The sequence below is a fragment of the Pollicipes pollicipes genome, unplaced genomic scaffold, assembly GCF_011947565.3.
Source record: "Pollicipes pollicipes isolate AB1234 unplaced genomic scaffold, Ppol_2.1 Scaffold_4881;HRSCAF=5763_pilon_pilon_pilon, whole genome shotgun sequence".
In the NCBI taxonomy this organism is placed as follows: Eukaryota; Metazoa; Arthropoda; class Thecostraca; order Pollicipedomorpha; family Pollicipedidae; genus Pollicipes; species Pollicipes pollicipes.
In genome coordinates, this window is record NW_023596576.1 from 32,355,757 (window position 1) to 32,371,675 (window position 15,919).

Below are 15,919 nucleotides of genomic sequence, written 5' to 3' on the forward strand. Positions count from 1 at the left end.
TGTACTGCAGCGTCCGCTCGGGGGAGACAAACGGTGGAGCAGAGCGCCACACCAGACGAGACCGTCTGCCCCCCCCCCCCTCCCTCTCCCCCTGGGCCCCCACCGAGCGGGGGGGGGGTCTGACCTGCCCTGTGCCAGCCGAAGCTCATGCGGGAAGTGGCCGGCCGCGACGCGATCCACAGCGAGAACAGCGAGATCATGAAGCTGGCGAAGTCGGCCAGCAGGTGGGCCGCGTCCGTAGCGATGGCGATCGAGTTGGAGAGGTAGCCGCCTGGTCCGGGCGCACGTCCAGCGGTCAGTCACAACGGCACGCCGCCAGCACGCAGACGCACAACGCGGCGTGCTGACCGGATACTGATGCAGTTCTCCGAGCCTTTCGTGCGCACACGTCCTGCATCACTCTAAACATTTAAGCGCTTAAATTACGGCTTTGAGTGGCGATCCACTTGCGCAGATAAGAGGCAAGTGGAGTTAGTAAGATGCGTCCGAAATCCTGTCCGCAAGATTCGGAAGTATTTCACAATTCTGCATAGAGCGCGCAACTTTGAAATCTGCCCGTGCTAATAATCTAGTGTTTCTATGTCTGTGTCTGGTGTCAACGGTAGCATAACGATTGATAGTCAGCATTTTTCGGACGTGGAAGCGGACAGTTCTGTGATAACTTGAGCGGGGGCGAGCGATCGGACGGCTCAAACCGAGCCGAGACTCACCGACGATCTCAGCCACCATGAAGAAGAGGCAGAGTACGCTGGCCACGATCAGCTTCTTGCGCGCCGCCTGGTTCATCCCAGCAGTGCGCGACACGTGACAGTGCGGATCTGTCGGAGTCGGACAGAGCGGCAATCAAGACCGCCGCTCTACAAAATTGTCATGATTTGCAGTCTCCGGCAACATTTTGCGGACAAACACACCACAGGTGCTAACAATACTAATCTGTTATTGAAAGACAACACAACAGTACCAGTCAATGCTGATTCCATGTACACGCCACATCATTGACGTTTGAATTGCATCTGTAGTGTGTTTATCAGGACGTACCTACTTCCGAGCGCGCCTGTAATCCGGCCCTGCCACCGCACGGCACGAAACCTCACGGCAGCGGAACGAACGCGGGCGGCGGCATCATCCCATTTCGCGCCCGCGCATGCGCGTGTTTGAAGACGGCAAGTGGTGCCTTGCCCCCGCGCGATACGGGCTGAAGTAGTACCGGGACGCGCCGACCCACTCCATTTCGACAAACGCCTTCACTGGCAGGCGCTATCGGCGGCGTCACACAGATTGGATCACCGATCCAAGGCTGTACTTACGGACGCTTACGCTAGATATAAACATAAGGCGTGCTGGTATCTCAAGTGCAGTCCAAGTGGTGCGCGGTAAGACAATGCCGTAACTCCATAGTGTTGTTTGTGCTCATACGGAGTAGGCCATGTACTTCAACAACTTGAGCAAAGATCTGGCATCTAGGCGACAGATTACAACTGAAAATCCCAGTGCACGACCTATTTGTCAAGTCGTTGGCATGCCGCTGCCTCTTTACGTGATTGCAAGACCTTTATGATCTTTAAAATCTGCCCTTTCCATGAAAATAAAACACTCTGGGTTGTCATGTGCATGTTGAGTCTATTATTCCCAAATTCAGCGTTTTGTAATTTTGTGGGACTCAAACTTTCCATCTAGGTTTAGCCGCGAATCAGGTAGTCACTGCGGCGGATTTCAGCATTTTAAGGCAGCTCTCACCAACCGTTTCACCGGCTGACATGGGCGGCGGGGGACGCTGAGGCAGACATAACGACGGCTGACATGGGCGGCTCAATTAAGAGTAAAAGTAATATCCAACATCCAAGGTCGTGCTTTCTCAAGCCGGCATCCATTTCTTCGCGGGGACGATTGTTGTGTTGTGCGGTGTATTGTATGGTGCAATTTTTTTCCCGGAAAGAAGCAGTAGCGACGAAACGTCTGGAAGTGGGGCAGGCGTGATTTGTACTTTGTTGCCTTCCAGGGCCCGTCATAGAGTTAATGTTAAACGTTGCCCAAAGTTGGGGGAGCTACCCCTGCCCACTAATCCGCTGCCTCCGGATGAACAACCGATGACCAGGCTCCTTGCTGGGCGGTTTGCATCTATAAAAGAACAGGACATTAACGTTTGAAAACTATGCATTTTCCATCCTTTCATAGAGCCGAATGCCATGACAGATAACTTGTGCTAAACGTGGCACTCCAGAGTAATATTAGCTAAAACCAAAGGCCAGGGGTGTCACTTTGCGTACTTTAAGGGGCCTGAGCCCCCCCCCCCCCCTCTCCCCGCAAAGCTGACTTGAGGTCTCTCGATGCTCTTTTGAGCCCAAATACATATGAACAAAAAATATGATATGCGATAAAATATGATACAAATACTATGAACAAAATACTGCCCCAATGAAATGCAGTAAAATGCAGTGAAAATGTGCCAGAACTGCTGGTGCACTACAAACATATCACCAATATCAGGGCTGGAATTCCTGTGAATGTCGGGGGAAGAGGGGCTAGACCCCCCGGCCGCAGAAAATCGGAAATCTGGGGTTCCAAGGGCACATTGAAGGATTCTACCCGGCTCACCCATCTCCCAGAAAAATGAGCGTACTTAAGAGACACACTCAAAAAGCTTCTTTGAAAGAATTAACGTCCAGACTGTAACAAACAACTCTCTCTTGATGCTCACTGGACCTTATGTGGTAATTTGCCCCCCCCCCCCCACGCTATTCAGTGGTCTCTTTCTGGCTGCCAGTGGCACGATGCCTTTGTAGCTACTTAGGGCACTCCGTAGCGACTTTTACGTACGTATAGCTACTTTTTAAAGCCGCCTCAGACTAAAAGAGGACCTCGCGACTCCCGAAGAGCTCTTTGGCGACTCAGGAGTCGCATGGCCTGCTCAAGGCCATGTGTGTTAACGGCTCCTCTGACCGCTCATGGGCCGTTTAAGTTACCGCTATTTGGGCTATAGAGGACCCCTTGGCCAATGGGGTTCTCCTCTGACTGTTGAGGGAGAAAGGATGAAACCCTGAATGGCATAAGGTATCTTGCGTTGGTCGGGGCCCTCTCACAACAAAAGAGTTACGAAAGAAGCCACAGTGAAGCAATGGAAGGGCCTGTATTAGGCCCTCCGCCCGTTTCATCTATGCCTCAAATACGTCGAACTGGGAACCCTGTGCCATTTATCGAACCCGCCACGTCAAGAACCTGGATGGGACCGATATACCTTTTACGTCGCTGAGGGGCGCCTGCGTCGATCCAGGGTCAACAATTTCGGTCAGAGAACCTTCAGCGTCGGGGAGGAGACCAGTTTATCATGTATCCCTCGTAGGGCCTCCGTATCGACCATGGGCCCCGGCCCACGTGTCGTCAAAACGATAGCCGACAGGCAACCCGAAATGGGACGGAAAGGCCCGTCAGCCCCCCCCCCCCCCCCACCCCATCGAGAAATATATTAGGTCCCCTAGTCTTAACTCAGGAATCTTCTGGGTCTGGCCTTGTGGGGGAGGGGGGAGGGCGACCAGGAACCCATAGGAGGGCTCTTTTCAGCTCGCACCGTGTAGCAACAAATTGCCGAACAGAAGTTCAGACAATACCACAGCAGCCTCCGGCATCCCGTAAGATCCATCTTGTACACTTGTGGCCCCCTCTGGCCGCTCAGTGGGGACTTCCTGGTCGCCTGGTCCACTGTGGCTACAACTGGGGCACCCATGCCATGCCAACACAGTGTCATGAGTGGCACTCAGTTTGAGGAGGCCGGAGCGCATCCCAGCGGATCCTGTTTTGGCAGGGGGTCTCGGGTCGGGCAGGGACAGTGTTTGAGTGGGGTCAAAGAGGGGCCCGGCGATAAGGGGCCAGGTTTGAGGACCACAAGGCCGGAATGCCAGTCAGAGGGCCCTTTGCACTGACCGGGGGCCCCTGGGTCGATGAGGGCCTCTGTGTCGGCCAGGCACCACCAGCACCGAACAGTCGGCTGCGCGTCGGTTTGGACCTGTGGACCCATTTCGCAAACAAAAACAAGACCGGGGCCTGCGATTTACGTTGGTTGGGGCGCCTGGCTAAATGAGGGCCCCTTTGTCTGTCGGATGCCCAACGTGTCTAACAGGGGGCCCTGCATAGGTAACTGGCCCCGTGGCCGCCAAGGGAAATGTTCGAGGCGACCCGACGAGTGGTCCGAAGGACCCTTCGGAGTCGATGATTGGGGCCCCGAGTTGGCCGGGGGCAGTGTTCGAGGGGCCCGAAGGGCTGACTGGAGGTTGTGTTGAGGGGCAGGGTCCGCAGTGCCAAGGCCTCAGATGCCAATCAGAGGGCCTCTTGCGCGGATCGAGGGCCCGCTGAGTCGATAAGGGCCTCTGTATCGGTCAGGCACCACAATACCGAACAGTCGGCTCTGTGTCGGTCTGAGTCTTGTGGGCCAGTCCATGAGTATGGATAAGGCGAGTGCCCGATATTTGCATTGTTCGGAGCCCCTTAAACCCTGCGTCGGTCACAGCACACAGTGAGTAGCCGAGGTTCCTGCGTCTGCAGGCAGCCCCAAGTCGGCCAGTGGAACATTTGCTGAACAGGAACATGGGCGGAACCTAGAATGCCAGGGGACTCCTGCGTTGATCGGGGTCCTCTGAAAATGAAATGAAAGGCCGCGTCAGCCAGGGGCCACCACACCCAGCGGGGGCCCTCCAATCCCTTTCAGCCAGAAGTCCCTTCGCCGAGATGAAGCCTATTTGCCAATTATGGAACCCCTGTGGCGATAATGGACCTTTCTGCGCCCACGAAGGCCCCCCTGCGTCGATCCGGGATAAACTACCTGGGTTAGAGGGCCTTGAGCGTCAGGGAGGGGACCAAGGTATGAGGAACCCCTCCAGAAGTATCTGGATGGCCAGGCTACCCCTACCCGTGTCGTCAGAATGGTAGCCGGTGCGCAGCCGGCGCTGGACATAAGCCTCTGACCGGGAAGGATAATGTGCTCTAGTGTTCCTCCCCCCCCCCCCCCCCCCACATGCCCCCTCCTCGGAAAAGGTAATGGATGTCTTCAGCAGTCGACAGGGCGGGTAGAAATAAGATCAAACCAGCCTATGCTTGCCTGATTTCGCCCGTCTTGCCACAGAATCCACTGGGTAAACATCTTACATAAAAGGGTTCTGAGCCAGCGTGCTCGTAATCTTAGGAGCTAGAACGCTGATGGTCGAGATTGCAGTTTGCGTCCAACCGAACGGGATCGGCCGCTGCAGGTAACGTTAGGCGGCGGCTGACGGACGCGGGATCGGCCGCTGCAGGTAACGTTAGGCGGCGGCGGCTGACGGACGCGGGATCGGCCGCTGCAGGTAACGTTAGGCGGCGGCGGCTGACGGAAGCGTGAGACCGACGTCGTAAAATAATGCCTCCGAACGTTCATCAAAGTCAATTTGCAATGTTAAAGCATAGCACTGCGCTGTATATTTCACCTGTAAAATTTTGAGGTTGTCATCTTAACAGCTTGGCAGTAACAGCAACACCAAAGAAAAACACGACATTTCAACATTTACACTTCCATTATCACAACCAGACTTCAGAACCAGTTAGAGGTACTGCTAGTATTAATTCGCAACTATCATCGATCCTTAAGATCACACAGTTGAAATATACCCCCGAACTGAATCTTTGGAACGTTCCAATTGACGTCTTGCACGTTCAAAGAAACCTTTTTGAGACACGCCATCGTTGTTGTGCCGCTGATAGCCGCTGCCTAGTGTTAGCCGCTAGGCCGACGCCGCACGGCCTACGGAGACTGCACCGCCCGGCGTCGGGTTTTGTCTCAATACCAAGAGCGCGCACGTTCAAACCATCTTAGATGACGTTTCCGCTCCTCGATTTTGATCGCGGGTTGAACAGGTCCAGACGAACATGAGCTAACCATATCAACGGAAAATGTTGACTCCATTTTCACTCACAAAGTGCGTTTAGGGGCTCACGGGGTTCTAAATATATCTGTACTCACCCACAAAAATTCTGTCAAAGACCACAAAGCCCCGGAGTGTTATCGTTTTAGAAAGTCCACTGAGCCATTGCAAAGTGAACAGCACCAGCACTTGATTCCACGCAGTCGTTTAACACCTGGCTCCTTCCATTAATGGGCTTCAAAATACAAACAGTATTGCATCTTCCGGCGACTTCTGGCTTCTGTTTATGTCAAAAAGGTAAAGAGAATAACGAAACGAGGAAAATCATGCCCCTCGCATTTATGTGAGCCATATGCAGTGATTTTTATTTGGAGGGCTTGTCAACATCGGGGGGGGGGGGGGCTTGTCAACCCTGTGCACTCCTTACCAAATATCTGACTGCGCCCCTGGGGACCTCCGTGTACCCAAGGTCGCTCATGGGCTGTTTCAGCTACTTCTGACCCCAGAGGACTCCTCTGGGCAGTGCGGAGGTTCCGGCCAGTGGTGTTTCCCGTGACTGTTCAGGGGCTTAACCGACCGTCCGGGCCCCTCCGGTCGCAAATGGACACGTGTAATTAACTGCTCAGGGGCTCTTCTGGCTGTCTAAGTGCTCATCTGGCTACTCAGGGCCCACCTAAGTGCTCATCTGGCTACTCAGGTACACTCGGGGTCATTGTATCTGTTCATGTGCGCTTTTGGCACCTCCTCGGGATGTTCATGGGACATTCTGGCCGTTCGTGGGCCGCTCGCATCGCTCAGGGGCCCTCTGGACGCCCAGTGGTCGAGGAAACGTCCCAGGCTCCCTCTCCATATTTTTATTCCTGCTCAGAGGCCTGTCTAGTGGGTCATGATAGGTCATTCTAGTAGATGGGTCATTCTGGCCACCATGGAGCTTTCCAGCGACTGATTTGTCTCTGGCTGCTCAAAAACCCACTGGACGCCTAGGGCATTGCTGGAAGTCCTATAGGTACCCCCTCCCCCCCCCCCCCCCCCAGGTTTCGGAAAGCATCATAGGCCATTTGCCTTGAATCTGGGATTCCGAGGAGTTCTTTATGAGGTCTCCGGGAATCCAAAGCGGGAGTCCAGTGAGTCCAGATTGCCTCATAGACGGCTTCTTTTCGGGGCGCTTATCGCGAAGAAAAACTTCCAATTGGATGGAAAAGTCCAAACAAGGTCTTGTTATCCCAGTGCGAGTCAGGCAGTACCAGAGCCTTGCTGAAATGCATAATGACGCGCAAGGGTGAGGTGGTCCAAGCAGGAGAATGGTACGGTCACGCAGAACTGTGATGTGCTACGAGCTTCTTGTATATGCTAATGACACCCGAAGACGATTCAGCTCTGGTCTGGAAACTTTGCACGGCATTTTGCTTTCCGGAAGGGTGCTGCTGATAAACATGTTTTTGGCCAGATGTTCACGTATCTTCGGCGTGGAAAAATACTGGTGCTTTGCTCTGGGCCGCGTTGGAAAGGTGAATTATACCAATAGACGACCTAATAACGTTCGAAATGGTTTGGTGCACAAGAAGGCGCAAAAGAGGTGCAAAAAATGCTAAGTTTAGACACACCAGATAATCATCCCCGACGACGACAAATGCTTAAGCTTAATACAAAATGTCATGTATCTTCGGCTCGTCAAAAAGTGCAACAGACTTCTAATGGCCACAGGGTCTGCGCGCTAGTACATCACAAAAAGCTCTCTTCTGAAAAAAATCGGGATCAATGGGGCTTTCTCAACATTAAGTAACCCTGGGCCGAGGTGTTCTAAAATTGGGAGTAGGTGTGGGAGGGTGGACCCTTTTACGCTTACCAGGGCCCTAACGGCCCGGGGCTCCGGGATTTTGGACGCCCCCCCCCCGCCGCACACTCGTCGAGAGCGATCTCCAGGCTGACAACGACCATTTTACTGCAATTTCCAAAAAGGGAAGGGCAAAGCCCCAGTCCTCATTTCAGAGCGACGTCATTAAAGGAAATCTCCCATAGCCATTTAGGGTTTTGAGCTGAAAGAGCATCACAGGCTCAAAAAAGTTCACAGGCATAACCTCACAAGGGCCTAAAACTCTCCTGCTCGTGACCTTAAATGCGGCGGGTTCACGGCGTAACTTGGTTCTGAAGAGCACTACCTGGCACCGGGCACACAAGAACTACGGACTACGGCTAGAATAAAATACAGTGGGACAGCTATGATTGGATACAAGAAATGGCCTGGAGTCATAGTTATGTGCCAGAAGTTCGGTTTCCTTCGATCCTTGGCAGCTTCTAATTAAAGGCGTAACATGGCCGTTTCAAGTGAGTATACTTCGGGTTTAGGTGGGCATTCTATCGCACATGTTCACGGGAGACTGTTCGCAAGGGAACTACTGCATCGCGCGGCCTACATCGATAAATCTCCGCAAAATTGCAGATATTTCGTCAGAAATCGTGACGTACGATTGCGGCCCGTCGGCATTCAAAAGCATGAGCGAATGGTCCCGGCCGACACGCGTCATGAACTGCGCTACTGACACCGCCCCACTCGCTGGTGACTCGGAAAATCCGCGGCGTAACGTACACAGAAATGTTGACCCAGTACACCATGGGATTTCTGGTCGGTTAGTGACACACTGCTTGGCAATTCGATGAATGGCGACAAAAGAAACCAGGTTATGGCGCCAGTTCTCGTTGACTCGCCCGCGTAGTGTGGGTGGTGCATCTTTCAGACGACAGAGCATGCAGCTTATGAACCCATGAGCTAGTACGAAAAGTACGCCGCGGAGCCGAAGTGCTATCAACTAAACTCGGTCGGGTGAGCCGATGTTAGCCGACGTTGGCTGTGACGCCGTGATCTGCTTCCTTCGTTTGCATTATCCATCTTGGTGCGCAATGATAACAGAAGGTACCGTGACGATGCAGCCACGTTACGTTTGCCACGCTTCGCCAGCTACGGCGCCCGTTATGCCGGTGGCCGCCGGGGCATGGCATGGTAGTCCTTTGGTGCTGTTCTGTGTGTATTGGAGTAGCACACGTGCGTGGCCAGGAGCGGCGACAGCAAGCGGCGACGGCCTGGTCGCCAACGCCGCTGCCGGTCGGCGACTGGCTGCATGAACTGTCATGAGTAATATTACGCAAAAAGCCCGGATTCCCTCGTTTGAAAAGTCGTGCTAACTCCCGCACGTCTGCAAACGTAATGCTACCAACAGCATGACTGGGTCCAGCGTAGGCTGTAGTCATGCCTCGATCTTTTATTACCGACATTTAAGTTAAAACATTCCCTTTACGACTGACATTTACCAAGCGATTCACAAAAAAACAATAACGGTCAATTTAAAAGTTCTGGCAGTTCCGGAACATGACCGCGAAAGTTGGAACTCAGGGAAAATATCGGGACCGCTCAGCCTTGTGCATACTAGCGGGACGATTATTTGCGTCATTCAAACCACACGGTTTAATTCAATTAATTTAAATCAGAAGTTGGGGGATGAGTTAACTGAGATACTGGGTTTACGGCTACCTATCGCTCAACCATTGAATTTAGTTCCCGTATTCCAGCGCATGCTTACGCAAGCCACTGACTATGCTTGGACCCGTGTATCTTTGCTCGGGTTGTCCTCTTGTCAGAAAACCCTGCGCTGGCTTTCGCTAGCCAGGGACTGCTGCTCTCCGCTTCCGTTATCTCTGTCGTTCACAAACAACTGCCCGGCCTATCAGCTCCCTATCAGCTGAAGCGACTGTCTCCGGTCTGACAGCGCTCGGAGGACCCCGATACGACAAAACCGAACATCCCGGGTGTACCAGGAACCTCTGCTTCGCATATGGGCACCCACTTCTGTCATGGATATGACACAGCTCAAGAGAGACTCACCCCGGGGCTGGACTGACGTCACTACAGTGACGTTACTGCGGTCTAGCCGCGAGGCAGTTAATATAAATAAACCAGGCAATTACTGTCAATGATGGCTACTGGCCTCCAGATACCACAGCGGACCAGTACCTCATTGCCACCCCATCAGTGCTTAACAAATGAGCTTTCGCTCCCACATTTTGTCCTTAGTCACGAATGTGAAGTTGTGCTAAATATTGTGAAGCACCCAAACGCTGCAGGGACCTGAGCGTTCACAATTCATTTTGTTTCTGCCCAGCGTGACTTATTGCAATTTTGCCTGCGGGTAAAGCAGGTTCCACACCGGACGCGGTTACGCATAAACATAACCCGTGCGGACCCATGTCCTCCTGCGTCAGGAACATAGATGACCAGAGTTTTCCCAAACGCGGCCTGCGTCGCAAGTTGACCGTTCGCAGCTGTCGGGTTTGTCAGGTAGCAGTCAACGTTGCGAATGTCGCGCGCTACGGCGATACCGATATGGCTTGCCATGTATCGCCCCGGGCTTGTCGTTATATGATGTGAACAATCTCAAGCAAGTGTGAGTAGCAGTGATGACAGGCGTTTGACAGTCGTTGTCTACTGGAGGGAGTTTGTTCACGTTTCTTCACATTTACGGTACCATAGCTTACCACGGGTAACTGTCCCCACTAACAGCGGTGGATCGAGGAGCATGAGTGGTGAGGTCGTGCGGTATGATTGCGGGGCTGCAAGCCAAGGCTATAGGCCAGCCAGCGGAGAGAAGCGTTGTTAAATTGTTCTGGAACATTACTGGCTCCGGCCTGGCCAGGATCCGCCGGCGGAGGTACTGCGCAGTTCTGGGCTGGCGTGGTTCTGGATTTTATTTCTGATGGTTGGCGTGAGTGGTTTGGTTTATCAGAGAGGCTTTCAGGGTGGTTTCTTGTGTATTACGGGTTGCCATAATACACAAGAATCAGGAAGCTGGCGTGTCCCTTGCACAGACAGTCATGCATGTTTGCACTTGGCGAAAGTCATCTTAGGTCTTGTCTAAGTCATCATTAACCCTTGCCTCTCTCTGAAAGATTACTACACCCACTCTCCAGATACTGACCACTACGGATGGAGCCTATATTCTGATGCTTGGCTTCCTCGGAAGTCGACGGCCCGCTTCGAGAAGAGCTTGGACCAGAGCGGAATGGTAAGAAGGAGTGTTCCACTTTTGTATGGGGTTTTGAGCTGACGTAGCCATTTTAAAGATCATTCAGTGCAGTTCCCAGCTCCCTCCTTCCGAAGATCTAGGACTATCCAGCTTCTGATCTACACGCCCGCGAAGATATGCAGATTTTTTCGCGCGGACTATTCCAAGATCATTCAGGCATGCATGACGCCATAGCAACGTCAATGAAATCCCGCCACCCAGAGGCCAGGCGGCATTCAAGACCAGGGAGACTATTATCGTCCGGTCGTTCATATCTGGCGTCCGTGAGCCCGATTTCCAAATAAAGTGAACTTTTTTTGGCTCTCAAGCATTGTTGAGCAAGCTGTGCAAATTTAATCACGAATCAAGTTTTTTGTCACATAATGCTAGAATTTGAACATGATTTCTTCACTTGCTAGTTATCACGAAAGTAATATTTAAGTTGAATAACTAAGAACGACACCATAACCGAGCATGTGAATAAGCGTGAGCATCTTAAACTCACGAACAAATACGCAGGGACACTACGACAATGGGCCAAAGCACGAATACCTAATAATATTTGGTTCAGCGAACACTTCAAGCCCGTACTGACATCTCTCGACGAGTTTTAAGTACTTCAAGTGGCACTTTCGTACGGCTTGTTTGGCGGTTCCTGAACGTCACGCAAAGCTTTTGTGACACAATCAAGCAATAACGTTTTGAGGACCATATTTACCAAAAAGAGAAATTTTGTAGTCTAGATCAGTCCCTTCCGATTCAAAGTGCACTTATATTTATAAGTTTGTGTACTGAATCAAACCTGCGGCTAGCTTCAATATCTTTCATTCATTTCAGGCACTCCCCTCAAAGGAAGTATGCTACCATTTTGTTTTTTCACTTATTGTGAGATCAGACGCTGCGATTTGATCAGTTATACCAGTTTCCTTGAGTCCCTCTAATAGCTGAATGTCGATTTGAAATACCCACGCCTAGGAAGAAATATAATTGGACTCCCTGCTCACCACTATGGAAGTAATACATTTCACATGTCTAACATTTTCTAACGCGTGTATGCTTGAATGTTCGCAACACACCACTTTGTCAAAATGTTTGTTTAATAAATGCTACGCAAGTTTGAGACACTGTTTAGACAAAACATATATGCAAACATAAAGCTATTACCTCGCGAATTCAACGAAACGCTATGCTCTGGCTTTTATTTTTTCCTTGGCGTTTACTAGTGGCTCTTTTCGAGGCGCACTTTCGCTTTGCCAATAGGAGCATCACATCGCCCATAGTGACGCGCACCGGTTCAAACTCAAACCAATGCATTTCTCGGTAAGAGGCCCTTGCCGCTCGCTGGGCCAATCACAAGCGCTCTTTTGTTCGTACCAATGGAGGTGCTACGGCGGTTGTCATAACGACGGCGATAGTAAAAACTGCAGGAAATAAGTGAAGTGTTGTTACAGAGCGTTGAAAGCGTAATTTGTACCTGACTTTATTTATAATCAATATCCATGCATGTCTTGAAGGTGCTGCAGTGGCACTACCCAGTGCCATTATAGACGTAATTGGTCCCCAGGTTTCACTAGAGTGTTTCTTGAAATATATCCCAAACGTGGGACACTCCCTTTAACAAGGGACGAATATGGGGAGCAGATCCATGGGCGCAACGCGACGTGAAGATTCGCAGCCATGCCACAGCAGGCAGACTGATTCATGCATGGCTTGATGAACTGATAGCGCGGATCACCTCAAACCTGACAGGCAAAACGCAAGTTACCGAGTGCCAGTACCACCTGTTGAATGTCGGGCTCTCCTTAGGTGTATACTTCTGGGACCTGCTAAAGTTCTGACCAGCAGCACGCCGCATATTCCACATTGTACACCCATGGCAGCTAACAATAGCACGTAAAACGTGACCAAACCAACGCTTCGAGATCGCTGCACCGCTATTGAATTTTCCACGCCACATTCGCCGAAGTTCCATTTGACCCTTCCAATCGCGTCTGGACGCTTCAAAAGGAAAACCGTGTCCAACTTTCCCGAACACGGGCGTGCACTGTCTAAACCCATGCAAACGTGGACCAAACAAAACAAAACAAAACAAAAAAAACATTCGCACCAAAAACGTGTGGTGACGCGCCATTTTTAACGCGTCCTCATGCGTATTTCAGACGCGTCCGCATGCGTTTCCTGTAACTGCGCCCAGTGTAAAGCTCAGTTAAGACACAACTTTGTTTTAAATGTAATTGCTTCAGTAACATAAGAACCCGGAATATTTACACGTGAATAATAAACACATTGTGCCACGTTACAGCATATTTCACGTAGCAGTACTTTAAAACGGCTAAATGTCCATGCCGGCAATATTGTTAAGGACGCATGAAGGGGTTACTCTCGGGCATTCCATCAATGACCACGAATACGGTCGAGCGCCATGCATACACGATGCATAAGGCATGTTCCTGTGCCTGATGCATGAAATGCCCCCGTGTGGACCGATTAATTTGGGACAATGGGTATTTCCACGCAATTGCGGAAAAAAACAATTGCTGACACATGGTAAGGTGTAAGCTTCATGCCGTATTCGGCACCGTTGCAAAGCAGAGCACGATTTCAACTAGCCTGCACTCACCTAGCGCTAATATTTTACATAGCTAAGAAATCCTATCACTGTCCGTTACCTCTCAAATGCGGAGCAGCACGGCACCAACACACCCTGGAACATATCACACACCGACGGGCTCGTGACCGTCAGGGAGGACCCACGGCTGAGCACAACCGCGCACCGCCGCACGTCGCCGAACTCTCCAGAGAGCCGAGGCCGCCGCAGCCGTGTTCGGCGCCGGCTCGCGGGGCTCACCTTGCCGGAGCCGCTGGAGCTCGTCGATGCGCTCCTGAGAGCATCCTTGCTCGCAGGCCGTCAGCTCGTCGCCGTGCAGGCAGTAAACGATGCGCCGCGCGTCGATGGCGTCGTCGGCCGGGTCGAACGTGCTGTAGCCGCCGTCCGTTCTGCGGGGCGGGGCGGCGTTAGCCGATGTCAGCCGATGTCAGCACGGCCGGCACGGCACCCGGCTCAAGCACGGCAGCCGGTGCAAGCACGGCGGCCGGTGTGAGTACAACTAGCACAGGAGCCCATATGAGCGCGGCCAACGCAGCCGGCACGGCAGCACGGGCGGCACGGCCCGCAAAACAGCCGGCACCAGCACAGCCAGCACGTCAACTGACGTCAGCGCGGACTGTTCGGCAGCCGGTGCCAGCAAGGATGACACGGCAGTTGACATCAGCACAGTCAGCACGGCAGAATTGTACTGGTGGCAAGTTCCCAAAGGACCTTTTAAACTGACTGAACATCATTTCAATTTGAGCCGTCCATTCCGAAGTCCGATAACCCCGACTACTGACTTAAAAGCGACAGAAAAGGCTATTTTGTTGAAAAAGCATTACACAAAATGAAAACAGTGCAGCCGAATCTTACAGGACAAACTGAAAGTGCGTGTTTTAAAAATAAGTGTATTGGTTCAAAGATAGCAATGCTTATTTTCTAATGCTATTAAAAAGCCCAGTGCATTGCATTGGGCTTTTTGGCCCTTTTCAAATCCTCCCCTGGTGGCACAATTCTTACGGTCAGCGAAGACCTATCCCAATGAATACGTTGTGCTAAACGGAATGCTTCAAGCTTGAAGACCATCTATGATGAAAGATCATATATGAGGCATCATATATGATGAAATAAGCTAACTTACACGGATTGGTTTGCTTATGGCAAAGACAGCGCTAGACAACGCAATTTTTCTATTTGGTAAACATGCTCCTCAAAGCACCATTGTTTGATCGCTTCATGGAGCGTTTAGATGACAGCACTCACTTGCGGTTTTTCATCTCCCGAGAAGTGGCCCAAGGCGGTACTGCATGAGCACTGAACTAAGTATCGTTAGGTGCTTGTACTTTGGCCCTATCTCGTGATGGTCTTACGAATTTATCCGTGGGTTTAAGGTGCTTACTTGCATTCAAACGTTCAGGTATGGCGTTTTTCATATGCTATTTGATTACAAGTCTTATTTCCGTAAAATTAGGGAGAATGCAAGCTTCCCGTGTTATGTAAATTGTGAAGTGCAAAAGTGAGGGACACGATTCACGGTTAAAACAGTAGGAGTAGACTTATTCCTCGGGGAAAGACCAGGAGGATGGAGACATAGACGCGCTGATATTTTGGCAACATGCCTTTATCGAAACGAATATCGGTAATAAATCAAAAATTGCCTGACGAAAACTTATCATTCTCCTGGCTATTTTCCGAGGAATAAGGCTATGACTACTGTCTTATCTAAGCTTCTTGTATTACGAGGCGCAAAACGTAGTTCGCACTACAATGTTGCAGAGCTCGTACATTAGTTGAAAGCCAATTGGCGTCGTGATATGTGGAGATCGTGCTCACGAGCGCCAGATAGGAGCGACTCAACAATCATATTTTTCATGGCCTTGAACGCTTCACGGCCAGTGGAATGGCGGGGTTTCAATGACATTCTATGGCGCCATGGATGCCTGGGTGCCTTGTAACAATTCGCAAAAAAAGTCCGCACCTCTTCGCATGCATGAAGCTCAAAGACTAGATGATTAGGTGTTAAGAAGGGCAGGGCTGTGGACTGCACCGAATGATCTTCAGGATGGCTATTTCATTTTAAGACCCCATACAAATGCGGAACACCTCCTTCAGGCGAACGTCCCAAAAAGGCAAGGTCCCTTTGACCCCGAGAGAGCTAGGGTATGTACCCGGCTTCAATGTTTCAAAACACCTTTTAAAAAGACTTATGTATAATTTGCAGCCACAACTGAGCGAACACTGCGCTGCCCAATCCCCTTTTCCCCTTCCCGCCCTTCATTCGCGCCAAATCAAACCATTACCAACCCTTTCCACCTCCTTGCATGCGGTCATATATAAATGGTTCCAAGGTGCTTAACACAGATCTGGTTATGTCCTAATGTTGATTTTCG

At 51.2% G+C, this 15,919-nt stretch overlaps 1 protein-coding gene across 2 annotated transcripts in view; it reads right to left on the reverse strand.

Moving 5' to 3' along the window:
• ZnT35C (solute carrier family 30 member 3) overlaps positions 1–15,919 on the reverse strand; it is a 40,414-nt gene that overhangs the window by 11,981 nt on the left and 12,514 nt on the right. The window contains exons 3-5 of one of the 2 annotated variants that reach the window (XM_037223941.1): positions 13,788–13,936; positions 711–818; positions 125–271 (exon numbers count right to left, since the gene is read on the reverse strand). In XM_037223941.1, the coding sequence (XP_037079836.1) occupies positions 125–271; positions 711–818; positions 13,788–13,936 (404 nt within the window). Of the gene's footprint in view, positions 1–124; positions 272–710; positions 819–1,038; positions 1,065–13,787; positions 13,937–15,919 lie in introns of those variants that run through there. The other variant, XM_037223943.1, reaches the window with a different exon arrangement.